General features: G+C 44.4%; 2 protein-coding genes and 1 long non-coding RNA gene across 10 annotated transcripts; 2 read left to right on the forward strand and 1 right to left on the reverse strand.

Annotated features, from left to right (window-relative positions):
* The first annotated feature begins 1,004 nt into the window (after nucleotides 1-1,004).
* plekha4 (pleckstrin homology domain containing A4) lies at nucleotides 1,005-10,520 on the forward strand. Of its 6 annotated transcripts, XM_029847344.1 has the most exons (25): nucleotides 1,005-1,245; nucleotides 2,487-2,623; nucleotides 3,091-3,160; nucleotides 3,257-3,355; nucleotides 3,467-3,539; nucleotides 3,617-3,717; nucleotides 3,848-3,966; nucleotides 4,036-4,248; nucleotides 4,345-4,642; nucleotides 4,789-4,848; nucleotides 5,032-5,178; nucleotides 5,625-5,684; nucleotides 5,770-5,850; nucleotides 6,015-6,167; nucleotides 6,258-6,356; nucleotides 6,438-6,546; nucleotides 6,786-6,859; nucleotides 7,041-7,133; nucleotides 7,205-7,283; nucleotides 7,414-7,469; nucleotides 7,879-8,013; nucleotides 8,094-8,453; nucleotides 8,614-8,735; nucleotides 8,808-8,914; nucleotides 9,107-10,520. In XM_029847344.1, exons 3-25 carry the CDS (start codon nucleotides 3,092-3,094, stop codon nucleotides 10,159-10,161), a joined length of 3,762 nt encoding a protein of 1,253 aa, XP_029703204.1. In that variant the 5' UTR covers nucleotides 1,005-1,245; nucleotides 2,487-2,623; nucleotide 3,091; the 3' UTR covers nucleotides 10,162-10,520. The 6 variants fall into 6 exon arrangements, with proteins under 6 accessions (XP_029703204.1, XP_029703180.1, XP_029703187.1 ...); XM_029847320.1 differs by lacking the exon at nucleotides 2,487-2,623; XM_029847327.1 differs by lacking the exon at nucleotides 2,487-2,623 and having other exon boundaries at nucleotides 6,444-6,546.
* LOC115252382 (uncharacterized) lies at nucleotides 8,335-11,583 on the reverse strand. The gene is made up of 6 exons (XR_003890823.1): nucleotides 11,445-11,583; nucleotides 11,149-11,276; nucleotides 9,813-9,954; nucleotides 9,491-9,582; nucleotides 9,097-9,181; nucleotides 8,335-8,465 (listed from the first exon to the last, which is right to left on the reverse strand). It is a non-coding gene; the product is annotated as an uncharacterized lncRNA (long non-coding RNA).
* On the forward strand, nucleotides 11,474-26,750 carry LOC101073574 (liprin-alpha-3-like). 3 transcript variants are annotated; one of them, XM_029847359.1, is made up of 32 exons: nucleotides 11,475-11,689; nucleotides 14,704-15,473; nucleotides 16,800-16,901; nucleotides 17,162-17,326; nucleotides 17,867-17,941; nucleotides 18,049-18,108; nucleotides 18,288-18,416; nucleotides 19,013-19,105; nucleotides 19,223-19,275; nucleotides 19,619-19,712; nucleotides 19,789-19,923; nucleotides 20,069-20,152; nucleotides 20,238-20,369; nucleotides 20,451-20,513; nucleotides 20,598-20,677; nucleotides 20,889-21,066; nucleotides 21,170-21,360; nucleotides 21,492-21,732; nucleotides 21,810-21,949; nucleotides 22,164-22,312; nucleotides 22,483-22,579; nucleotides 22,789-22,870; nucleotides 22,943-23,143; nucleotides 23,252-23,314; nucleotides 23,710-23,736; nucleotides 24,047-24,222; nucleotides 24,302-24,399; nucleotides 24,479-24,654; nucleotides 24,770-24,838; nucleotides 25,159-25,321; nucleotides 26,476-26,545; nucleotides 26,672-26,750. In XM_029847359.1, the coding sequence occupies exons 2-31, from the start codon at nucleotides 15,138-15,140 to the stop codon at nucleotides 26,526-26,528; spliced, it is 3,705 nt and encodes a 1,234-aa protein (XP_029703219.1). In that variant the 5' UTR covers nucleotides 11,475-11,689; nucleotides 14,704-15,137; the 3' UTR covers nucleotides 26,529-26,545; nucleotides 26,672-26,750. The 3 variants fall into 3 exon arrangements, with proteins under 3 accessions (XP_029703226.1, XP_029703219.1, XP_029703223.1); XM_029847363.1 differs by lacking the exon at nucleotides 18,049-18,108; XM_029847366.1 differs by lacking the exons at nucleotides 23,710-23,736; nucleotides 24,047-24,222; nucleotides 24,302-24,399; ... (3 more) ...; nucleotides 26,476-26,545; nucleotides 26,672-26,750 and adding an exon at nucleotides 23,474-23,680 and having other exon boundaries at nucleotides 11,474-11,689.
* Nucleotides 26,751-27,274: the final 524 nt, after the last annotated feature.

The raw sequence follows: 27,274 nt of genomic DNA on the forward strand, positions 1-27,274 counted from the left end.
TCCTCCTTGTTCTTATCACAGCTCTTAAAATGCTTTTGATATCTTCCTTTTGTCCAATAGTAGCGGCTCTCCTGAGACGTCTGTCGTGGCCGACTGCTGAGTATCAGCTTTCACTTTTCCTGTTGCTCCTTTTTTGTCCACACGATTTTCATCCATGGCCAGAAATGCTGGTGCTCCTCTCACCTTAAAGCCCACTTGCTCTCTTCCGCATGGACTGGTGCAGAGTTGTGCACGTTACAGGTACTTTGGTTTCTGAAAATATCTGGAGAACTCCACAAGACGCTGAGTCAGTGCACGAGAAAACCAGATCCTGTCATTATTTATGCAGAAGTCTAGGCTCAGTGATTATACAATGATTTGAATAATTGAATCTCTTTTTAACTAACTGCTGATTGGATAGGAAGTGAGTAATTAGAACTAAAATATAACTGTGCCTTTGTTCATTTTGGCAAATTCTCCAATGCTGCTCTCAGAGGTTTAAATGCAGGCTCTCTGTCGACCTCTCTGCCACAGTATGGCCACTACAGCTGGCCTCTCCACTGATCACAGAGGCAATCACTTTATTCTCCTGCTTCCACTGTAACCTATTCATGTATTTATGCTCCTCATCGTCACATAACCACCCGCTGTGGCCTCCTGGTTGAACTACGACCATTTAACATAGTTACTCACCAGGGAATTAAAGAGCAACATTTTCCTTTATGTTTTATCAAAACGTTTTTGGTGGATCTAAGCCTAAAGCTTTTCTGAAGCAGAGGCAGGCGCAGGTGGTGGAGTCTTTAAATCATAAGACTGGCCTCCAACTTTTTAATCCTGGAGCTGCAGATCCAAATATCTTGGAAATTCAGATCATGTCAAATGCAACCGACGCATGCACGACACAGCTGTTTTGGGGGTAAATTGTGAAGTCACAAACTTGGCAAATGACAGAGAGGCTGCCAAGGGCAGGGTGAGAGGGAGGGACGTTGAAGAAGAGAAGGAAGAAGAGAGAGGCTTACAGAGGACGCACTGTCAAAGGACGGGTGTTAAAGACCAGTGGAGGTAGATCCCAGAACAACCTACAGTCCAGAGAACCAGGCGCTGGCACGTATGAGGAGAGGAGAGGACACTTGCTGGAGAGTGTTAGGACAACAGGAGTTTGTTACTGTGGCCAGGAAGAAGGCAGCCAAACCTGAGGAGATGCGATGAGGAAACGAGCCAAGTGATGGAGCGCGGAGAAGCTAGCAGGCTTGCACATTTACTCAGGTACAGAAAAATGTTATTGTAATTTCTGTTTTGTTTTGATTTTATAAAGAGCTGGTGACAGTAAAATGAATAATGAAATGTGTTTCAGAACTTCTTGAAGCTCATTTGTTTTGCCATAAATTCAATAACTTATTTCATTCCTATTTAAAATACTTATAAGAGGAAAATGCCTTTATTCATTATCTGTGGCTGACCTTTCAGACAGGCTTTGGTCTCTTTGTAAAACACCTTATCTCATAAATCCGTGTTTAATAATCATTGTAAACAATGACACGATGTCTTTTCCAGCCTCCAACTGTGTCACTACATAATTTATCAAGGTCAAACATATAGTGACGGTCGTGTTGACATTCACAGAGCCACGGATGTAAATGATGTGCAAATATTTTTGGTCGATGCATGTGGAGAATATTTTCCACGTAAGTGCATTCAACACGCTCCATCCATCTTCACATGATGCTCCAGACTCCTTATGCACAACAAAGAGCCCACTGTGTCGCACACAGACACATCATTTGTCCTCCGCATCCCTCTTTAGCATTTTAAGCCTTCTCCTTCCCGAGCAAGTGACCCCCGCTGTTTAAAGAGATTTTCCAAATATTTTATAACACCCACCAAACCTCCAGCAGCTAAGAGGCTGTTGCTTTCTGCTCTGGTCTCTCACAAAGCCTTGATTGTTTCTTTTCCCTCAATAATCTGACTGGTAGATGACTTTGGTTGATGCTCTCAGTGATTTCTGTAGCAAAACCACTTCAGGTCACCCACGAGGGCTTGTGAAGATCGAGTGTGAGTTCTTTCCCACGAACTCTTATCTTCAAGTTTATCCTGCGTGCTGTACTCTTTCATTAAGTTCAGCACATCTTCTATTTACAGCCTGAAAACATCCATCTACGAATCCACCCGTAGTAATAATGTAACCACACTGCGTAAAGTCTATATGATCTCCTACTTCACTGTTAAAGTGCAAGTTTAGGGTCAAAGATTTGTCATTAGTGTCCAGGTGATTAATGGCATTTCAGAGGGAATTACTTGTATTGAGCAGTGTAGAGCAGGTGCACGCAACCATCACGTGACATGTTGCACTGAAGCCAATATACATTCCAGCCTCACATTCATAAAGAGACAACACCAACCCTCAGTGTGTGACGTCCTCCGTTAACTCTGGAGCTTCCTGCAGCTCACCCACTTCCCCCTCTACTGCACACTCTTGTTTTCTTGATTGTGGCCTTTTCCCGACGCAGCTCTGCAGTTTGGGACCCATTCCAAATCCCTCGCAGTCGCTCATACCGGCCCGTTCCTGCTGCCAGATTGCTTTTCACGCTGTTCTCGGCCCCTCCCTGGTACCGTGGCGATGCAGCTGTCACCTGTCTGTTTCATGGTGGGAATACACACTGACTTGTATATATGGCTCAGAATAGAACAGTGGGAGAGTTTTAGCAGGAGTGGGAGAGTCCATAGCTTGTCTCTGAGAGAATGAACAGTTGAGCAGGAAAATATCTCAGCAATTGCGGGATTTGTGTGCCCGGATTCACCGTCTTGGGGAGTGTCTCCAGCAGAAACGCAGGGTCACATTATATTGGTAAGGTCATTCAGGGCTTGTAGCCCGTCCTCATTGTGCAGGTGCGGCTCTGGATTTGATGAAAGTGTTAATATTGTTTTTGTGATAGATGACAAAATGATCATGCAATAGTGACACACACATGGATAATGCATATTTTTCAGGCTATAGACTTGCATTAAAATAAACTGCTGTGAAATAACAGGCCTGAAAACTGCATGGAGACATTTAAAAGCTTCCATTTTAAACTGCAATCAGTAAAAGAAATCAATCTGTTTGTGTCACAGAATGGACGACCACGACAGAATCAGCCAAGCCTCCAGCGTGGCCACCATTTCATACTTTCCTGTAATCAAGGTTGGTTTGTTGTCAGGATTTGCATGGATTTTTAGAACACCCACTGCTCACAACATCAGACTATAAATAATAAAAAATGGAATTTGCTTTTTGCAGGAAGGCAGTGGAAAAGTGCAAACCTTTGGGAAAAGATGTCAGGCTTCCAAGAGAGACCCCAACTGTCCCGTGGTGATCAGAGGATGGCTCAACAAAAAAGTCTGTTTCCACACATGGCCTAGTTAACATTTTATGAATTCATTATTCCACTAAAAGGTGTCTGCCTGCCTTGATGAAATAGAATCCTCTTAATTTTCTCTCCTCATGCAGGATAGTTCTGGTTTGAAGCTGTGGAAAAGGAGGTGGTTTGTCCTCTCCAACTACTGTCTGTTTTACTACAAAGGTACGCAGCATTTCATGATTGCATATCGGAGAATCTGTTGTTCATGTGACGTTTACGTCTGTATCGTCCAACACCAGACAGTAGAGAAGAAACGGTTATGGGCAGCATCCCCCTTCCAAGCTATAAAATCCTGTTCTGCACACCTAGGGAATGCAAGAACAGGAAGTTCACCTTCAAGGTACATTTGTTTGCTTGATATGGTGAAAAATGTTAAAATCTTCAGTAACACACATTTGAAATTAAGAAAATGAATTCTTAATGGAACAATAATTGTATAATTAAACACTAATTAATGTTTGGTGATGCAGGTGGTGCACCAGGGAATGCGCTCATATTTCTTCAGCGCTGACACTCAGGAGGATATGCTGGGTTGGGTTCGCGCCCTCAGTCAGTCGGCTTCAATGGAAACAGACGGCTCCTTGAACAGGTACGCAGGACTCCTCTGGAGCAATAACAGCTGCAACCACTGCAGCCGCTGACCTTTGTGTCCTTACAGGCGTTGTTCAAGTTATCAGGATTTCACAAAGATAGGTGGCAGCAGTGAATCAGTGGATTTAACAAAGCCCACCTCTGATGGAGAGGGTCCCGCCCTGAAGCACAGACACATCAGCAGGACTCTGAGTGAGCCCACTCACCTCACTGGTGGGAGGATGGGGACGACGCACTCGGAGCACAGAGGGAGGCGGACTGCACGTCACAGAAACAGCAGGTTGTCAAGACTCGCGTGTGTGAACAGCACACGTTAAAGTGCTGCGGTTGATGTAAAGACGAAGAAAGAATACTGTTCTGTTTTCTCCTGTGTCAGAACACCAAGCCCAGCTGATTTTAACAGGAGAAGAGCCTGTGGACCAGAGCTAGACGATATTCTCCCTGGACGAAACACACCTCCAGCACATGCGGAAATGATGGGACAAGCTTCTTTATCACCCAGAGGTCAACTGGGGTCAAGACCCCACACTCCCGTGGGGAGGGTTGACATTCGACCCCATGATGATGCTGTCATGGGACCACAGACACTGTACTACACACCTGCCTCACCAAAGCTGGAGTACAATGTTACACCCAGCCCACCGGTGACAGAAAGATGGCAGAACCTGAACAAGGTCAGTGTCACTAGCTGAAAAAAGACAGACAGACAGACAGACAGACAGACAGACAGACAGACAGACAGACACACACACACACACACACACACACACACACTGGCACTCTTGCTACATTTTGACACATTTTTTTACCTTCTTCCCAGCCGTCAGCCACATATGGAGCTGTCCATCGCAGCTCAAGCGGCAGGAGACCGTTAGCAAAGGTGATGAACATGTGAATAACACATCTATTACTCACCACTGTTGAACACCTATAGAAACACCACCAGAAACACCTATACCCCCCCCCCTCCAAAAAAAACACCTATATTGATGATGAGATGGATGTTGATGTAAGTCTGTGTCACGCACGTGGATTTGAGTAAATGTGCAATCTCTTTCTTCAGAGCTTTTCTACGGGGGCACATGCAGACTTATTGCCCCCTTTGCCCCCCTCATCGAGAGCCGCACATGCTCCCAGCCCCACACACCACCACCACCACCATCATCACCACCGCAGCAATTTGTCTGTTTGTGTGCTACCGCCAGCTATGGTACAGCCTACCCTGCTGCGCTCTCTGTGCCTTTGGTGTCCTGTGTGGTAAAAAAGTGCTGTTTGGATATTTAACAATGGTGTCTGTCAGGTGGTGCTGTCCATAACTTTGCTTGTGTTTCTATAGTTATGAGATCGTTTTATGTCACAAACACCTGTTGACCAGGATGTCTTATTATAATGCATTGCGCTAATTTTATATGCCACTGTGTAAGTTCTGCGATGATCATGCAGGTGTTGATCAATCACGTCAAATGTCTTTTACATGAAAAGCCTACTTACCGTTTTCCTGATATAAATGCATCCTACTTAGTGTTCAAAATGATAGCTAAAATCTCTCAAACTGTGGATTATGCAACATTTATCGAGCTGTGTAAACAATCTTTGTTAAATAAGTTCAAAACATACTGGGAAAGTGCCAAAATGTATAGTCGTCCTTCCTTCCAGAGCCCCAAACTCGACCCGAGGGAAATCCCCCCGATGAGGCCTCTTGAGAGTGATGCAGATGTGAGTGTTGCTTCAGTCGTCGCTGTGGCTGAACATCGCCTTAGGAGAGTTTTCTTGATAGTTCATTTTGATTTTGCCACTTCAGACTGTCCTGACCAGGTTGTGTGGATGTGATAAACTGCTGCAGTCCCTTTCTGTGGAGCTGGCCCAGCTGCAGATGGATAAGGTCAGCAATTCACCCGTAATCATGATTCATTAGGTGTAGAAATTAATCAGAGAGCTTGAAAACTTGAGTTTCATCAAAAATTTTAGATGTGAGTGGATTAGAATGATATTTGGAATTTAAGAGCTTGACGGTTAAAAATCTCTCTGCATATTTCCCTGTTGCAGGATGGGGTCCAGTGTGCTTTAGAGGTATCCAGACTGCAGCTGGAGAAGTGGAAAAACCCGGAGCCCAGAGCCCAGGAAGAAGCACTGGCCCAGAAGGCTTTGCTCCAGGAAGAACTGGTCACAATCCGGGCCAGAATGTGCGACGTGTCACTGGTGTGTAGTAAGCAACATAAAATTAAGTAAACAGGAGATTAAGGGTGTTTTATAGAAATATATTAGACACTAATAATGTTTTTTGTTCAGGAAATGGAGAGGGTGTGGAGTCAGTATGAGCGGATGGAGAGTGAACTGATGGTTATCCGTTCACATCTTCAACACATCTGTAACTTCGGAATACCACAAGTAATATGTACAAAACTACAATGATAATGCTTCTGGAGCCACATTTGAGTTGTCACGAATCAATAACAGATATTTTATCAGGAACAGTGTCAGGCTCAGAGAGAACTGTGGATGATGGAGGACATCATGGCTGGACTGAAGATCAACAGGGACCATTTCTGCTTCCTGCTGGGACTTCAGAGGCACCACAGTAAGACTTGATGAGGCTTCAGCTCATACGGAGATAAGAGCTTTGTAGTTCACGTGAATGCAGAAGCTTCATTTCAGATCATTTTGATTACATTTAGACCCATTTGAAGATTAAACTGTGGTCTGGTTGTACAACACATTTGTGTCAATAAAATGCTACCATTATATTTAACATCTTGTTTTAAGCACACATGAAAACTGACAATAGACAAACACTGACCTTTTGTGATTCCCCCTCAGGGTTCTATCAGACAGCTTCATACCCTGGATCCCCTGCATCTCCCACAGAGAGGCTGCCAACAGGACTGCCAATGGTACACCTCTTACATGCTGTTCCTTCTCTGTGACCCCTGTGACCCTTGCTCTTTAATGCACAAGACTGTTGCGCAAACGCTTCCGCTGAGTAGATCTCTGTATACGTACAAATATCCAGGACTAGAATAACCAGTGTCACAAACAGGGTGGAAATCAAACTTTTGCAAATAATTTCTGAAGGATGAGGAACAGGAGCCCCCCGTCCGTCCACCGTTACCACTGGAGTTACATGAAAACAACCTGGATGATGCCTGGACAGAGTCACCGTATGAGGTGAGAGCTGTGGATAATTAAAATGGTTGTCATCTTCTGTCTTAACTTATCACCATTTTGTAATGTTTCAGGGAATCTACAGCCATGATCACAGAAGAGCAAACATCCAGCCTGGCCTTCCTAACATGAAAGCACAGAAAGACAAATTCGGTTGGCCAAATGCACATAAGTGGAGCGAATCTAATTATTATGGCTGTCTGTTTGTTGATATTCTTTAAAGCCCACTATTCCCGTTTTTCCCATCGATGTCTTCTTCCACCCATACTCCCTTGGTTTTTAGAATCCCAGCCTGGTTTAAAGTGGACCCCACCAGAAACCAGAAGTCAGTCAAACAAGGTTTGGTTTTTTATAATTTCCTGCGTGCTGGTTGGTGGATGTGTGCATCAGATTGCAAAATGCATCAAACGGCCAGACCTGATTTTATTTTCTCTTTGCTATCACAGCCAAATTTCACTTCTTTGATTCTCTCATTTTCCTTGCAATTAGGGCAGGTTGCAGTACCGCTCACTGCCAAAAGGAAGCGCAAGAGCCTTTACAGGGGTTCAGACATCTCACTTCTCCCACCCAACCCCCCTTATCACATGTTCATACATACTCACACATATACAGTAAAGGCACAGCTGCAGGCAGAAAATGGACCGAATCATGTAGCTGTAAAAAATGCTTTATTTATTCCTGCTACATCTTCTTGACACAAAGGTGCCCTGCCATTCATCAGTACATGTATTTGCCTCATCTTTCCTAGAAAATAAAGATGAGTGAAGAAGAGCAGATGGAGCGGATGAAGAGAAATCAGGAAAGGCTAGCTAATAGGAAGAAATCTTCCCTATCCTCTCCTGGTGCGCAGAGGCTGAGTCAAGGTTCAGAGACGACAGAGGAGGTCTGTCAGATAACTGCTCCACAAAGCCGAATCACCACATAAAATCAGATACAAAAATACATTCATTTGAATTTTCTCAGCCCCCCTTCCCTCTAAGGGTGACACGAGTTGTAACAGCTGTGCTGCCATCGTCTCTCGTGGCCAGAAGGGTTTCTGTTGAAGACCCTCCACCCGAGCTCAGAAACCCTCTACCTGAGAGAATCCAGTCAGAGCTCCAGCAGCGACCAACAGAGCAGAGCAAAAGGACATACAACAAGCCACGTCTGTTTCTGGAAATCCCTGATCAAATCCAGTCTTCTGCAGAGATGCACCCAGATCAGACTGTTACGAAGGCCAACAGACAGCAGAGCGCCCAGGCGGTCAAAGAGTCATGGCCAGAGGGAAGACGAGCAGAGCCTACAGAGACCTCCAGGACTCAGGCAGCTGTGGCCAGGGAACATGTAAGCTCAGAGCTAAAAATAAACAGACACAAACAATGCATTTTATGTTGCTAGCTAAACATCCATCTCTTTGTTACATTTCAGTATCCTGTGCAGATGCACAGAGGTTGAATTCTAAGACCGCTATTGCTGCATAATTACTCTGCTAAAATCTGAATAGGCAGAGGAACAGCCCCCTGCCACCTTGACCCCAGATGTGGATGCTGATCACTGTCTGACAGCTGAGCAGCGACAGGCCAAATTGAGACGTGTGGAACGAATACGAGAGAGAGTCTTGAGAAGGTAAGATTATTTTTCCTGCTACAGACGTCATTTAAAGGTCTTCGCTAATTGGTTTTCTTAACCATCCATCAGTGCAGCCAGAGAGAGTGTATCTACAAACCATCAGCATCCCACCATTGGGGAGACGAAAGACGCTCGGGTGGCCTCTGACTCAAACAGAAAAGAATGGCCTAAAGCAGGTATATGAGTGCCAAGAGGAGCATTTAATCTATATTTTCACCAGATTGTAGTTATAGACATACACAAGAAGTTGATCAACTCATCTTCTTTATACTGATACATTAGAATTTTTCAAACATTCCTAGATATCTGAGTATTTGTTGCACATATTGAGTGGGTATATACATATGCTCTTCCTTACCTGTTTTCAGAGCTTGAATCTCAAGACAGAAGCGGCGAGGATAGCATCAGTGGTCTGACAGCACCTCACCTTTTTAGTAAAAGACCTCCAGAAATGGATGAAATAGACAGGAGTAAGAAAAAAATAAAAAATCCAATCAGGTTTGGAATCAAAACACAGCAAAAGGACCACAGTGGCAGAAAGGGTAATATCAAACGTCCAGATTCGCCCTATCACGTCTCATCTATGAAGGTTTACCAGAAAGATGGAGGCAAGGGATTTACTGTATGCAAGAATGAAGATGAACCGATGCTTCAAGAACCAGTCGCCGACAATGACACTGAAAAGGATTTGTCATCCTGTGATGTGAGAGCCAAGTGGTTCCTATCTACTAACCACTGGCAGGGTTTCATACCTTTGCCGGTCGTGGACTCATCACCAGACATCAGGAATTTCAGTGAAAATGTGATGGATTCCGAAGAAATGTCGCCAGCAGTCAGTGAAAGCCTTGAAAAAATGAAGGACAATTATTCACTTTTTTACAAAATCGCATGTGACATCAGCATTTCAGACACGGATATAACCAAGAATGCAGAGAATGATGGACAAGCATCACCGGGGTCAGAGGAGAAAGAGCAGCTAATTATCACTGAAGCAGCAGAAGAAACAACCCAAGAATCAAACCGCGATGACAAGAACCTACTGAAAGAAACGCAGGACAAATCAACATCAGGTACCTCAAGGAGCCCAGAAAAGGAAGCCGGTGTTCCTGACGGGATCCCTCAAAATGGAAATGAAGACATCGTCTGTCAAGAAGGCCCCAAATTTAGAGAAAGTGTTCTCAGACCTTCAGTTCGGGTTACCAGCAGTGATCCCACCCTGGACGGAAAAGCAAAGTTGGAAGGAGAAGACGACAAAGTGAAAGAGTTGAAGAGCAGCAGCAGTTTAAGTGAAGAGCACAAAGACAAAGTCCAGGAGAGAGAGTTCTCCATCACCAGACCCAGCTCTGCGTGCGAGGCGAGGAGTGTGACTCGCAGCGCCTCTTTGGGGAAGGCGCGAGTTACAGTGCTAAGGACAAGTTTTTAGAGGCAAGAGCAGCTTTTAGTAGCTTGAACTGATCAGTTCAGGTAGGACAAGCACAAAGTGAAGTGACTTGTGATGAAGGATGCAAAAAAGACTGAAGGAATTACATGGAACTAATGTTGAGCAATCGTGTGGGAACAATATGTTTGGAATACTTGAAAATGTCTGAAATATTAAACAATAGTCTTAAGTGTCTCTCATAACATCAAATGCAGATAACAAACAAATAACACAATTAAATACACCTTCATTAAGCTTTGAATCTCTGTGAAGGGCAAGTATAACAGTTACTGTCACTGTATCCAGGTGTGTTTTGTATCTCGAATATGATCATTAATAAATGTGCTGCGTGTCTGACATAAGCAGCTCGGCTCCCAATTTCTATGCAGAGAATTGCTTCTGTCTCTCGTTTGGTCCATCAGGCTGTGTCCTCGGTGAAGCTCTGCTGTGTGTTGGGGTGCTGCTCTCTCACACGGAAACCCTGAAAATGCCTTTGTCACTTTAAATCCTTGCAGCGTCTCAGCCGATGACATCATTGTCTGAGAACACATTACATCACCCCTTCCCAGGCTCTCTCTCTTAAAGACAGCACTACCTGGTGTTTACTGAGATATATGCACACACGTGCACACATGCAAACGCGCACAAACCGCATGCGCGTTTGTAAATGTTATACCCGTGTATATGAAATTTTAATGCGACGAATCGAATCAATCAGGGCAACAAGAACACATCAAGTCACAAATGCAGGGAAATAGTCGATACGTGCAGTAATTCCATGGATCAGCATTTCATCATTGCACTATCCGGAACATAATAATTAAGAGCCTCTGACAAGGTTTGGATTTCAAACACATCCTTTTTCCAGCACAAAAAAACCGAAACATGAATATTAAAATCTGCAGAATATATTAGACGTAACTTTTTGGGGGGGTTGGAAATAACTTTGCAATTATTTCAAACAAGTATTGCAGAGAAACGGGTCTTCACCTGGTCTAAATGTGAGCTGCAGAGCTCCATCCCACACACTCCTCCTCCTCTCACAGGTGCCGATAGAGAGTGCCGTGATCAGATCTGCTAAATAATCTGCATGTGCGATTTCAGGCCTGCAAGACAGCCTATGTGCAAAAAAAGCCCCGTTAGTTTGCACTTGTCTCTGATATAAATACACACTGGATAATTAATCAGGTGTGTGATTGGCCAGCGAGTGCGCGTGAGTGCGTGGCGCGCACGTAGAATCACAGATGCGGAGAATGCTGAGAGAATGTTTCTTTAAGACCCATTACCTTCCAATCCGACAGAGGGGGAGTCAGTGGTAAAGTGGCGTATCGTCTCTCTCCGCGTCCCCCTCATCGTCGTTTACATGTGGAGAAAGAGACGAGACGGGGAAAAAAGGGGAATCGACGCGCATATGTTGAGGTTTTGACGCCGGTGTCGGATGCGGGCACGGCGAGGGGCGCTCCGCGGGGATCGGGCTTCGGGGATATTTCCCATCAAACATGGACACTACAGGCTCCCCGCGATGACTGTGGTAAGGATGCAACTTCACACCACCCCGACGCAAACGGCTGAGATGGACAGCCATCCGCGGATGTTTGAGCACTAATGCGCGGAATGAAAAGGCTGCGTGTGCGTGCGTGCATGTGTGTAGAAACAAGTAGCACTGTGTTGTCAAGGATGAGAGGGAAGCGGAGGGGGTCGTCTGTGTGTTAATTTGCATGAGTATATGTGAAAGGGAAGTGTGTGTGTGTGTGTGCGGGGGGGGGGGGGATTTCAAATAAGCAGATAATCTTAGACTGTGAAACGTTCGATGCCCATGTCGGTGTCAGGCGTTGACAGGTGTGTTGGCAGCGCACAACGCGATTTATTTAGGGCGCGCACGCTCGCTCGCTCCCGCTCGCATCACTTAGGAGATACAGAGAGCGAGACCTCACATAAGATGGCAATATATAGTACCTGTCTATTTGCTGCTTGTAATTTATCATGGCTGCGAGAAAGTCATTTTCCACTGAGAGCTTCATAGTCAACCCCCCCCCCCCCCCCCCCCCCAGGCTCGTCACACTGCTGTCACGGGCCTGTGTGACTTGACTCGGATTCCAGGATGTCTGCTGAAGGAGGTAGATCTGTTACGGAAAACGTGCACTGTTCATTTCTGGGCAGGAATAAAGCGGCGATTTTCTATCTCCGTTTGCTGCCTAAACTGTCGTTTGAACTGCCCACCAGTGGACCCCCCATCCTCGAGCATTTTACTATAAGAATGTAGATCCGCGCCTGCCCGCGCCTTCATCGAACGGTTTTTTCCTCCATACGTCCAGAAATGGAGGTACGGACGAGTCCAACTGTCATCTGCAAGCGCAGTCCTTTCCCCTCTTGCAGCGTTAGTCCGGATCCCGATCGTTCCAGTCTCACGCCGATCACGCCGGGTTCGGCTTCATTATTAGTCATTATTGGTCCCTACATCGACATGCTGGGTTATTACATGCAGGAAGGCATGAAGACCCCTCTCCCCACCCCAATGCGAGCTGAGAGCGGTGTGTGTGTGTGTGTGTGTGTGTATGTGTGTGTGTGTGTGTGTGTGTATACATGTATGAAGCAGACAGACATGCGATTGAGGGTTTTGGACATTTCCGTAGATGGGATGTGATGTGCAGGCTAACGGGGCTTCTTTTAATTGGCCAAGGAACAATCAGTAAAGCCAGGAGGGTGGTGATGATGAGGATGATGATGGTGATGGTATGAAAACTCCCACATGGGCACACATGCAGTGACATGGAGGCCTGAGCTTCACAATTCCTTTCACTATATTTGATAATGTGGAATATAAAAAGATTTTAGGGGAAAAAAGCATTATATTAATCTAAGAATATAAACAATTTATTGTCAGTGTCCCAAAAAGGTCATTTTAATTAACTGGATTTATAGCTCCGCTCTAAGATAGGTGGGAACACCTTGTATGGATACATACCATGTATGTATACATACCTGTATACATACCTGTATACATACATGGACATATACTAGTCAGATATGGTGTTGGTAAAAAACCCACACATTACTATCTAAGCTAACAGTGTGTAAGTCTCATTATCAGAATAGGTACACCCATCAGTCCATTATCTGCCACTCCCAGTCTAATGTAGGGTCATCAGTGCTGGACTCTGGAGGTCAACACAGAGCCTAAGAGCCAATTTAGGTCAACAAGAACTGAGTCTGTCAACAAAATCCATCCAGCATCAATAACATCAATGGTTCTGTTAAATGACCTCCAGCTTACAGGAGAAGTCTGCAAAATTTGTGTTCTGAATGATGCAACTAAACCACATATGACATTTAGGGGGGGGTGTCTTCTTAGCACCAATTTCCCACCAGTAACTATCGGCGGGTTCTGGTCTTGCTTGAGTGTCAGTCTCTTTCTGGTGTTGCCCCAGGTGGCAGGTCCCTGAGCTGGGGTATACCCTCACTCTATACCCTATACCCTGAGCTGGGGTATACCCTCACTCTATACCCTATACCCTGAGCTGGGGTATACCCTCACTCAATCAGTTAACACACAGCAGCTGTATATGAAAACCAGTCAATTCTCAAATCCCATTTCAGATGTTCCCGTGGCCTCTCTACCGTCTTTCAAGGGTGAATATCTCCATAGCAGAACCCCCACTTAGCCTCATCAAACACAATTGATCCCTGCCTGGCACAGACAAATAGGGTTTGGGGGTATTTTGGAACTATTAATGTATTAATCCTATAGTGTACAGTATTCTATTGATTTTTCTAAAAGGTGAATTTGTTGTATTTATTATTTGATCATTTTGGTTAGATGGAATACTATTTTTGTGTGCTAAACAGAAACGTGACGTAAAGAGGCCCGCATGAGGCAATCAGGAGTCCAAAACCCACAAATACATCCAAAATCTAGGTTTGGTTATTTTGGTTATGTTGAAGAAAATTAAGGTTGATAGTTCTTTACCTCTACTTTCCTCTTAAGATATTTAACCAAAGTGCAGCCCTATCAGAAATGTGTGTAGCTGTCCAAAGCTCAGAGAGATTTTAAGTGTTTTCTGTATAGCATCTTCAGTCACGTCTCTAAGTCATCACATAAACACTTGGTTTTTACCTCTTGTAGAGGATTTACTCCTATTGGATGGTTTACCTTTCACCTCTTTAGCACCTAGATACAGTAGTCAGTCAAAAAGCTCTTAATTAACATTAGCTACTATACTTTTTATTAACATTAGGTTGCTTAAAGCAACAGATCGTGATTTGGGGAAATACTTCTATAATATTTTCACCTGCGAGAAGAATAAAAAAATAAGCCACTAATATTTGACTACTAAATCCGTAGTGAGGCTAAAGGTAGCTCGCTTTCGCGTCACATTTTACTGGAAAGACTTGGAAATGTGCAATCATTAGCGGGATAAAATGTTTTTCATATTTAAAGCTTCTTAATTTTTGAACTGAAACCTTTTTACGCTGACTGAATCTGTGAATCAGTCTCACCAGGTTTTTCCCGATGGGGTCTAACACAGAGCCCGCTCTCTTTTCCAGCTCTCGGCCCTGGTGCTCTGAGGATCTCTGCCTCCAGGACACAGTTTTGGGTGCATCGCTCTACATTTTCTCCCTGCTTTCTCCTGAACCTCGTACCTTATTTACCCTCTGCCAGTCCATGCCACCCACAGAACAGCATCCCTTCTTGCATAAAACAGGGACACATAAGCATTCTGATCACCCACCATTCAAGCCAAGATTTTATGAAGGAAGACAAGTGAGCAAAGATATAAACCAGTGAGGGTGGCAGGAAACACATAAAGGCAATACCCTGTGGAAGATATGCAGACCAAAGAATGATATTTTTTTGAAACCTGAAGATGTAAATATTTATATTTTGTGGATCAAATCCCGGAAGCCCGACGATAAACACTTTGCACGCACAATCTGTGGTTTAGTTTACTCCATAAACGTGTTTCACACACAGCAATCTCATGATGATGTGCGAGGTGATGCCCACCATTTCTGAGGATGGGCGAAGTGGAACCGGTGGGGGCCCCTCATCGCCTGCCAGCGCAGGAGTTGGAGGGCCCGGGGGTGCAATGGGAGGGGGAGGCTTTGGCGGAAGGGAGTCCCGAGGCGGAGGAGACGAAGGAGGCAGCACGGGGAACCTGGAATCTTTGATGGTCAACATGCTGACAGAGAGAGAGAGGCTCCTGGAGAACCTAAGGGAGACACAGGAGAGCCTGGGAACGGCTCAGCTCCGTCTCCGTGAGCTGGGACATGAGAAGGAGTCACTTCAGAGGCAGCTGTCTATTGCCCTGCCACAGGTATGCATCACTCACCTACGTTCATGGAGCAGCTTGTCTGCAAAACCTTTGGTTGATGGAGAAAAATGCTCCTCTTTGCGAGTGTGTTCCTAATTGCAAAAGCCAACCAGACAGAAAGCCTTTGTAGTGTCAGTTCATGCGTTGAGATGCTGCCACGAGAAGGGGCCAGTGCTCCAAGTTTTTTTCACCAGTGCAGCAAGCTAAGTTTCATCTTTTCGTTCTTAAGTTGCATCTGCATATTTTCTCTTAATCAGGTTTTTTTTTTTACTTGGTCATCCCTTTGTAGGAATTTTGTGTTTTACCTGATGATTAGAATCCAGCAGGCAGCTTCTCTCTTCTCAGCCAGATGAACGTGATGTTTGATGGGCTCTTCTGTCAGTGTTCCATCCAGCACAAAGTTAATCAAATCAATAGTTACTATCAATTGCAATTAATCATTCCAGATGTTGGCGACTACAGTGTTTGTATTTGTCGAATTGCTCCTAAATGTACAGGATGTTGAATCACGCCGTCAATAGTTGATTCATATTTGAATATCTTAATTATATCCACGTCAGAGATTGGAGCTTTTTATTTAATTCAACAAAGACCTGAGCGCTCTATAAGCAAGAATGAGATAAAAAAAATTAAAAAGAAATCATAGAGCTGCATAAGAAGCCATCTGAGCCCCTGACCCTTCTCCAAATAAGAAACAGTCCCATAAGGCCAAAAGCCAAAGGACCCACTGTGTCACCATCTGCACAGATCTGTCTCTGGCTCTATCTTTTTCATGCTCAACACACACTATTTTAATTGTATGCCTCCATAAGAGCAAGTCCTTACTGCTGATGTCTGTCTATCATTGCTTCAAACCTCAAAGCCTAAACAGACATTGAAAAACAGCACTGTGTCAAGCCACTGTTTTTGTTATTTTATTCTTTTAATATATGGTGTTTAGATTTTCTGCTTTGCAGGGGTTACAAACCTATTCCGACTTGTGTTGTAAATGAGATGTTGTGTTTTGGGGGATCTCTCCTGTGCGTTCCAGTGCAGAGCCATTGTGTAACAGTGTGATGTAATCTGTCCATGAATGAGAGCTCACACAAGAGCACAAGCGAGTAGTGACTGAAACTGTGTCAGTGATTAACATGATGATTTACATCACGTTTCTCATACTCGTGGTCCCAGGTGTACTGAGATCAGCTGTTTCCCTCACGTGTGCCTTTTTTAACCTCCACTCTGGCTCTAGAAGCTGAAGAGGCACATGAAATGCAGAAGGCAGTAAAAACCACACGTCTGGGAAGTTTGTTTTGTGCACCCCTGAACGCAGCTTTGTGTGATTCACAGGAGTTTGCTGTGTTGACTAAAGAGCTGAACGTTTGCCGGGAGCAGCTCCTGGAGAGGGAGGAGGAGATTGCCGAGCTCAAGGCAGAGAGGAACAACACACGTGTAAGATGTTTAGCGGCCATTTTGCCTATTAGCACTCTAACAGGCTTGGTGTTATCTTCCTCACCCAATGTGGTTGTGTGGGAGAGAGTGCATTTAATTTGAGTACATGTTTCTGTTTTATTTTTTCTGTCTTTTGTCTTTCTCTTCCTACCTTCATTATCCTTTCACTATGGTTCTTTTCCTCCCTTCCCGGCCCTCCTATATCCCTTTTTTAAAATCTCCCTTCTTCTCTCCCATCCCTCCTCATGTTGCTCCTGTAGTTGCTGCTGGAACACCTGGAGTGTCTGGTGTCTCGGCATGAGCGCAGTCTGAGGATGACAGTGGTGAAGCGACAAGCCCAGTCCCCAGCGGGGGTCTCCAGTGAGGTGGAAGTCCTCAAGGCCCTCAAATCTCTATTTGAGCATCACAAGGCTCTGGATGAGAAGGTAGGTGGAAATGTTGGAGTACATGTCTAATGAAAGTGGATTACAGACGTGAACAGAAGCAAAAAGAAAAAACTGAACGGGACCATTTCAATCCAAACCCCTTCCAAAATAAAAGTCTTACACACCTCTAAGCTAAACACCCAAACATGAGCTACTGAGGCATTCTACAAAGTACATCTCACAAAAATATCAACAAATGTGAAACAAAAGTATTCACTCCTTTACTTCGCTTCCATGTCCTTCAACAGATAGTGTGATCATTATGCTGAGCCTATATTTCGGCTGCCGTGACGACCATTTGCCAGCTTGTCAAAAGCCTCTCATCACTTACACTACTTGACCTAAATAAACCAAAAACTGTCTATGAATGCCTTCGCATAAAGATTAGGGGTGCATTCATGTGGACGTTCCCCTTTTTTAAGCATTACTCGTTGGAACCAAAGTGTGATTAACTAACCCACCTTCCAAAGAATGGCTGGAATGGAGCTCTAGACAAATAGAAATAGTTGATGATTGGGAAAATCGATGTTTACCACACAGGTCCGAGAACGTCTCCGGGTGGCCCTTGAGCGCGTGTCGATGCTAGAGGATCAGCTTGCAGCTTCTTCACAAGAGGTAAAATTCAGCACCCATTTTTACATCTCAGTGATGTTTGGCGTGAAGGCAGCACGTTTATATTGCCTTACCCATTGTGATTACCCATTCTGTCTTCTGTTTCCCAGGTAATCTCTTTAAGAGACCAAATTAAAAGACGTCAACAAGGGGTGGACGGCGGGAAAGATGTAAGGGAGGGTTTTACACATGTTGGTTCCAGTCATTTTTGTGTATGTGTTAGCATCCAGAAAGTCTGTAGTGAAGTAGATGTGTGGGTACAGTTCTGTTGTGGTTATGGCTCCTTTAGGAGACTCTGATCTTCTCTCTTCACCACCCTCATATGTTTTTCCCCATCTTGTCTTTCCAGCGGTTACCCAATGGTCCTTCCTCTGGTCTGGAAGATAGTGAGCTAGAAAGACAGCGGGAAGGAGAGATAGAGCGTCAGAGAGCGGAGCTCTCCCAGCTGCGGGAGAGGCTGGCCCTCATGTGTCGGCAGGTACGCGTATTTCTGTTTACCTGTCATGACGAGCGTTGGATCAGTGTGACCGCATGAACAAATGTCCAGGTATGTCTCATCAGTAGCATATGGAGGACAGTGACTGTAGAGAGTTAATTACCGGTCAGTCATCATAACTATGGAGTATTTTAACACCATTATAGGAGGAACTTAGAAGTCTGAGTGCACTTTTGTCTCACAAGTGGGAGGGGATGCACACTGCATCTCTTACTCTCCCACTTCCCTCTTGTGGCCACTTAGACTATTACAGTCTAATGCCGTATCTGGTCAACGATGGCTTGTAGGCATAGTTAACTAAGCAGTTCTCAAAGATAATTATCAGACAAAAAGCTTTTCTCTGTTCAAATGATGAAATGCTTGAAGATTCCAAATGAAAAACCAAGAAGAGACACATTCTGGGTCCTTATATCAGAGTTTGATGCATCAGTCTGTCATCCTCTTACACTTTTCTGATTCTCTTATTCTTTTGTTCGTTCTTAGTGAATCACTGTTTACATATGGCACCGTATTACCTAATACTGATTCACGTTGGTTCAGACTGTGTGATCCTGCTCCTCCTTGTGGTGTTGCATCAGGTTGGAGAAATAGAGGAACAGCTTGCGGCAGCCAGGAGGGAGGTGACAAAGTCGGAGGAAGCCAATCAGAAACTCCAGAGGGAGGTCAAAGAGGTTTGTGAGGCCAACCTACATGAATGTATATCCTAACTGTACTGTAAATTCAGTATATCTGAGCTATACTCTACAAAGGATAATGTACAGCACATTTAATTTGCATGCTTCCTCTAGGCTCTCTGTCAAAGGGAGGACATGGAGGAGAGAATTACAACACTGGAACGCAGGTACAATGTTATGTATTTCGGCTCACTCTTTAGGAGATGATTCAGACACGAAAGTTACTGGTGCACTTTTTAAATAGTTAAAAACCATATGAATTTTTAATGTTTATGCATCATTGTAGGTGAAAATTTTACACAAATGCAGAGGCAGTTTAACGTGTTAAGCTGTTTCCTTGTGAGACTATAAGTTAGGAGCACACATTACTTCACAAATGATATGTGAATGCTTACAAAGCTAAAGAGCTTTAAATAGAGTAGAAATATGTTGCCATGCTATCTTTTAGAATCCTAATCATCAAAGACGACCCTTATCTTATTACGCTGGTTGGCGTTTTGTTGGCTGCAGGTATCTCAGTGCTCAGAGGGAGGCAACATCTCTGCACGACATCAAAGACAAGCTAGAGAATGAACTCGCAAGCAAGGAGTCGCTGCACCGACAGGTGAGGACACACGTCTTTCACGTTTGGCATCTGAACTTCATTTCACATTTTCCAAATGTTATCTTCATTCGTCCAGAGTGAAGAGAAGAACAGACAGCTGCAAGAACGTCTGGATGAAGCCAAGCAGAAGCTCCAGCAAACCCTGCAGAGGGCTGAGACCCTGCCTGAGATTGAGGCCCAGCTTGCCCAAAGGGTTGCCGCTCTCAATAAGGTACCTGATCCCACGCTCGGTGTATCTGTGGTCTCACATGTTTTATAACTATTGTTACTAAAATAATCAGACGTAAGTGATGTTTGAGAGGTGTTCAGGATATTTTTATGATCCCTTTGTAAATCGGATTTTCCATCTCCCCTAGGCAGAGGAGCGACATGGAAACTTTGAGGAGCGACTGCGGCAAATGGAAGCTCAGCTTGAGGAGAAGAACCAGGAACTCCAGAGGGTAACATCTGCTTCCCTCTTCTTGACTGGAGCACTGAACCAGTTGCCAGCTTACGCACCAGCTTGAGCGCCTCTTTTTGTTGCAGGCACGACAGAGGGAGAAGATGAATGACGAGCACAACAAACGCCTCTCAGACACGGTCGACAAACTTCTGTCAGAATCCAACGAGAGGCTGCAGCTCCACCTCAAAGAGAGGATGGCAGCGCTGGAGGAGAAGGTAACAATGAAAACTTTCACAGGAATATTTCGCTACAGCCTTGAAAATACCTACCTTTAAAACATTTGTCTGATCTGTCAGAATGCTCTCTCGGAAGAACTGTCCAACATGAAAAAAATACAGGACGATCTTCTCGCTAATAAGGTATTCACCTTTCCCAAAAACATTTCAAATGGACAGTTACACATTTGGGCGAAGGGAAGCAATAGTTCTTCTTCTGTGCTTCAGGAGCAACTGCTTGCTGAGCTGGAGCGCCTCCAACTGGAGGTAGACCAACTGAGAGGGAGACCCAGCTCCTCTTATTCCAGGTGAGGTGCATCAAATCTTTTTAACCACTTTTTTTTTTTTTATTTAGTTTGACAATTTGCATATAAATTCTAATCCTAAATCCTATGGCGATCTTGTAGTTGTGCCATTTATTGATTGAGAGAACCCCGATCTGTCTGTCTGGAGCCGTGACCTTGTAACTCCGTAGTGGTGCTGGTTATTACGTAACACGATGCTCTGATCTCACCATAGGGCGGGCAGCGTGAGCTCTCTTCCCTCCACACTTTTCCGAAGATCACTTCCAGGAAGCGCCTCAGAGCTGCGGTACCCTCAGGGAGGCTCGCTCCCATCCAGCTACAGCAATGCTACAGGTGGCGTGGTGGTCAGGCGCACACACCACGGCCGCTGGGGACCCACTGATGGCAACAAGGTGTGCATGGTTCACCAAGCCTTCAGATCACGCAGCTATGTTCATGTCTAGGATCCTTCTCTTATTTATCCTTTAATTTATAACTTATTTCTCCTTGTTTCAGTATGGCGAGTGGGACAGTGGAGGCATGCTGGGACCCGGGTTTGAGGGTGGAGAGGGCGGCTGCTCTGACGACGAGGATGACAGGGAGACATTGTTTGGATCAGAACTCCTGTCTCCCAGCGGTCAGACAGATGTACAGACTTTGGCCATCATGCTACAGGAACAACTGGAGGCCATTAACAAGGAGATTAAGTGAGTCACCTTTGTTAAGTGCTTTCTGGGAGCCATTTGTAGGAAAACATTTTACCATGAAACAGATTGTGCAAGTCCAGGGACAACAAGTCAAAAGCAGAGATAAAATAAGATGTCCGATTGTCTTTCAGGCTGATCCAGGAGGAGAAGGAAAGCACCGAGCTGAGGGCGGGAGAGATAGAGAGTCGGGTTAGCAGCGTCGCCCTCGATGCCTCATCACTTCCTCCCACTTCACTGGGGCGGGACAGCCTAGGGAGAGGGTACATGACGCCCTCTATCACCTCCTCCACGCTGGCCTCCCCCTCACCCCCCAGTTCTGGACATTCCACCCCTCGCCTGCCACACTCTCCTGCCAGGGAGACTGACAGACAGGTACTCTGATGAGGCTAACTGAAGCTAATTTAAAGGTGAGCTCTTTGTGAATTCTCTCAAATCCTTCTGCCTTGTAGAATAGTAAAGAAGGAGAAGAATGCAGGGCACTTGCCCTGATAGACTCCACCCCTCCGCCTGTTCCTCGAGCTCTACGATTGGACAGAATGACACACACTCACCCAGGGGCGGGGCTTGATGACCACCGTGAATTTCGAAGGTACAGAAGGATTAAACTAAGGTTTCAAGAGGCCCACACACAAAGGATGGAGATTCAGGGTACAAGACAAGCAAAAGGCTGAGCCGAAGAACAGAATTTTAGTTTGATTTGCATCAATTCATAGGATTCTTTAGTTTTTGTTTGTTTCATTCTTTTGTAGCAGTACCACAGCTGATGGGGATCCTAATAAACTAAACGTTTGCTTCCTCTGTAGTCTCTCTGCTGATGGTGTCACCACAGCCAGTCAAGATTCTCTTCACAAAGCCAGCAAAAAGAAAAGCATCAAGTCGTCTATCGGTCGGCTGTTTGGCAAAAAGGAAAAGGGGAGAGTCGGTGCTCCTGGCCGGGAATCTGCCTCACTGGGTCAGTAAAGGGTCACAAAGAACATCTCATCAACATGGGAGTCATCACTCAGTCAAAATATGCAAAATGATATTTTTTCATTTTTCTGAACATGTTTTAATTGAAGACTAACCATTTAGATGGTTATATTTATGTATTTATTTGTGATAAACTATCTGCAACCTCTCCAGCCTCAACACCCTCAGATGATCTGGGTTCAGCCGACCCCTTAGGACTGACTAAACTTGGAACTGGAACAGTGGAGAAAGATCGCCGTAGCAAAAAGAAGTGAGAATTTTTACTACAAAGTACATCTCACAAAATTTTTACATTTTACATTAAGTTTTGACTTTTTATCACTTCAATCCGTCTATAACAACAACTACCATGCACCGGATCATACACTTCCATAGTTCTTAATGGCTTTGAATTTTTTTTCTGTCCAAAGAAAAAAATGAAACTTTAATTTCCTCCGTTAAACGTTTTTTTCTTGCCAGACACGACTTGCTAGAGGAGGCGTGTCGCCAGGGCCTTCCTTTTGCATCATGGGATGGCCCAACTGTTGTGACATGGCTCGAGGTGTGTTTTGCTGTCAAATCTGAGCATTGCCAGTGGCGCAGATCTATAATTCACCAATTTCTCTGTCCACAGCTGTGGGTCGGGATGCCGGCGTGGTACGTGGCCGCATGCCGTGCCAACGTAAAGAGCGGCGCAATCATGGCCAATCTGTCAGACACGGAGATTCAGAGGGAGATTGGCATCAGCAACCCTCTGCACAGGCTCAAGCTCCGCTTGGCCATCCAGGAAATGGTGTCCCTCACGAGCCCCTCGGCGCCCGCCAGCACTCGCTCAGTAAGGCTCAGTTTTTAAAAATGAAAGATAAATAAAGAATAACATCCACCTAACATCGTCAACATTGGTCACAGCTGGCACAAATGTTGTACCTGTTTTCTGTTACAGTCCACTAGTAACATATGGATGACACACGCAGAGATGGAGTCCCTCACTGCTGCCACCAAGCCAGTAAGATCAGAATCCAGATGATTTTTTTTTTTTAAATTTACTTTCTTTATGAATAATAGTCTGATATTCTTGACAGTATTTTCTGTATTTTTTATTATTATTTCTTTGATGTTTTGGCTCTCATTTTAGTGTTATTTCTTTTTCTTTGTCTCTAATTAGGCAAGCGTTCTCCTCCTTTCCCTTAATATTCCCTCAAAGTCTGGTTTGATGTGATTTTTTTCCAACTAATTCTTACTAACAGAACTCTTCTGTCTCTCTGCTGTACCCCCCCTGCGTTCTCTCCATTCTGTCCTGAAATCCAATTCTCACACACGCTCACGCAAACATACACCCCCTGGTGATTTCTCCTTCTCCTTGCAACTCTCTCTCCTTCTTTTCTGCAACAACCAAAAAAGGAACAAAAGGAGTTCAGCTGGGATCAGGTGAGCTGCTGCCGATCACATAATGCTTCATAATAAAATAACCTAATCAAATATTTTTGTATTTTTGTTAGTAAAATTGACATTAATGCTTTAAACACACACGTACTCGAAGGGACCTGACACCATGTGACATGAGCACATGTCTGAGGATTGCTTCCTCCGTAGCCATAAAATGATCCTTCTTATCTGAGGTCCAAACTGTTTGTTTTAAGAATCAGACTGCTCAAAATTCCATTCCATTAGTAGATGTCTTAAAGGAGATTTTCAGGTTTCATGATTGTAAATTGTTCTGTGGCTTCTGCGTCCTCAGATCCTTGCCTATGGAGACATGAACCACGAGTGGGTGGGAAATGAATGGCTGCCCAGCCTGGGTCTGCCCCAGTACCGCTCTTATTTCATGGAGTCACTGGTGGATGCTCGCATGCTTGACCACCTGACCAAGAAAGAACTGAGGGGCCAGCTGAAGATGGTGGACAGTTTCCACAGGTCCCTCATCTGTCTCTACCCACTGCACACCCAATGTTATCGGGATAAATTTACAAATGCGTCTTTTTCTTGCAAACAGAGTGAGTCTACACTATGGTATCATGTGTTTGAAGCGCTTGAACTATGACAGGAAAGAGCTGGAGAGGAAGAGGGATGAAAGTCAACACCAGAACCAAGGTGAGTCACATAAACACGCCTTCACACACACTGTTTGCTTAGCTTAAAGTGGTGGTAACTGGGTTTGTTTGGCTTCCAGATGTAATGGTGTGGTCCAATGAGCGAGTCATGTGTTGGGTGCAGTCTATCGGCTTGAAAGAGTTTGCTGACAACCTGTTAGAAAGCGGCGTGCACGGGGCACTCTTGGCATTAGATGACACCTTTGACTACACTGATCTGGCCCTCCTCCTTCAGATACCTAACCAGAACACGCAGGTACTCCACCTTTCCTTTTTTATCTCTCAACCATTCAGCTCATTTCTCATGACAAGATCAATTATTGCTTGCAAATTTTCTTCATTATATCCAAAAAATTGCTTTCGGTTTGCAGGCAAGGCAACTTCTAGAGAAGGAGTACAATGCTCTCATCTCCATGGGAACAGAGCGAAGGCCAGATGAGGTACTGTAAACATCTGTCATGATTATCACTTTTTAGATGGTCTGTGATTAAAATCACATCACTTAAACACTTGAAAGGACATTTATAATGGGACTTTTTTTTAAAAAAAATCTTGTAATATCTGTGTTTTTCTTAGAAAGGGTGTTTATCTTAGAAAGCTTGTACCACTTCAGGCTAATTGTTAGCATGCCAAAGTGGTTCAGCTGTGTTTACACACAGTAATTGTTTAGTTACAGCATCTTGGACTGATACGACTGTGTTAATGCATAATGAATATGACCCCGAGTTTAATCACTGGTGTTCTTGCCTCCTCGCTGCAGGATGGCACAAAAACATTTACACGTTCCCCATCCTGGAGGAAGATGTTCAGGGAGAAAGACCTCCGCGGCGTGACCTCTGACTCCGCAGAAACGTTACCTGCCAACTTCCGTGCCTCAGCCATCGCGACCCCCTCCGTGACGCTGAGAAAAGTCCAAAGTGAAGGTGCGGAAGCACATTTCTGTGCTGCTTCATTAGCGTCGCCGTGATCTTAATAAATACATGTGCTCACAAATAGTGACCTGAAATAGTCAAGGTTCAGCATGGTTTGATAAAATATACAGTTTCAGGTTTTTGTTGTAATTATTTATAATATGGGAAATATGGGTGGTGGTAGTTCAGTCTGTAGGTGACTGGTTCAACTCCTGGTGAAGACTAAACTTGTGAGTTGTTCTAGTAGCAGGGGGAGGTGCCAGGACACCCTCAGAAGTACCACCAAGATACCCTTGAGCAAGGTACTGAGCACCCAAATGCTCAAACAGAGCCCTAGATGAGCAGGTGGCTTTTAGCCTACCTACCTTCACCTGTAGGCAGCTGGGACAAGCTCCAGCATCGTCCCCTTAACCCTAAAAGAGGTCAAACATTTAAAGTGGTAACATTTGTAGCAGTTTCTCCACACATCAATAACTAATTAGTTTCATTCAAACATGGAGTTATAATAGCTACTTTAAACGAATTAACACCAAAAAGCATCAGATTTGCCGTCGTTAAGAAAGAAAATGACGTCATCTATAAGTTTTGTTATATTCTATTTGCACATCTATTTATTAGTTACATCGCTGCACTACTGAACCTACAGTATTCAGATAACTGCTGGGGAAATGGCTCATCAGAGTATATGGTCGTTATTTCTGTCTGCTAACTTACGTGTTAAATTTAAACGCCCTGCTTTCTTTTTTTACATGAGGGCTAGCAGACGGTTCAGTGAACTGTCACACTGGCAGCTTGTTTTAAGATCACATTTTTTCCAGCCTCAACACTCTGGTGGAATTTAGGTGACATATCTGTTCAGCCATGTTTTCTAGTAACCCTGAAAAAGTGTGACTTTATGGAAAGTTTTTCCAGCTTGACGTTCACAGCCAGACAAGTATGGGAAACAAGATTTGAAATAGTTCATTTATGATTTCATAGGTTCATTTTAAAGACGAGGCTGGTTCGCTCAGTGTGGGTGATATCATTTCAATGTAAACTTCCTAATTTGTACATCTCCATGTGTCTTTTATGTTTACCACAAACGATGCTTTAGTAATTCTTCTTTAACGAATCGAATCTGCAAACCTGAACAGTGTTACATTTACAAATTCCTCTTTTTCTGACAGTAAACTCCAGTGTGAGGGGAGAGTCGGCCTCTGTAAGAACATACTCCTGCTAAAAGAAAAAGCACACCGGGTGAGAGAAGTGCCCCGCTCTAATGTTTGTGACCGCTGATAAAAATAACTTGTCTGAACATAGAATCAGAGAGCTTCGCCGAGCCACAGATTTTTAAATGTGTTTGTGTTCCGTCACATATTGTAGATTCCTGCGTCCAACCTCACCTGGGAGAGGGAGAAGACAAAACAAAACAAAAAAAAGACATGTTTCTGAAGAAAAACAAGCATAAAAACATCATCCAAAATGGGGGGGAAGGAAAAGAACTCCAGAAGCTGACTAATAACATTTGAGCTGTCTTAAAGAAGCATCAATGAGTGAATGAAAAGAATAGTGAGTGAGTGTTTGTTTATCCATCTGTTGCTCTCTTTTCCTCTCTAGCCATCTTACTCCATATTTGTGGCATGATGCTGTTTGTAGAAAGTGGCCACCGCCTGTCGTGAATCCATCTTCTGTTTGTGAGTGTGAGATGGCGATGTTGACATGTCAGATTTATAGATTTTTAAATTCAAAACAGAATCCCAGTGACTGACACATCCTGGTGGGTGATGAGGTTATGACAGCAGAACATACTATAACAAACACAGTGCTGCAGAGATTTAACGGGGGAGGGTAAATGTACACAGGATGGGGGGGGGGGGGGCAGTATGTTCTTAAGCCATAACAGACGCGAGATGCACAAACATGAAAAGGACAGACAAGGAGAGACAGAATCCTGTTCAAACTGAAGGGGTGGCGGGTGGGGGGAGG

This window comes from Takifugu rubripes, chromosome 1 (assembly GCF_901000725.2).
Source record: "Takifugu rubripes chromosome 1, fTakRub1.2, whole genome shotgun sequence".
NCBI lineage: Eukaryota > Metazoa > Chordata > Actinopteri > Tetraodontiformes > Tetraodontidae > Takifugu > Takifugu rubripes.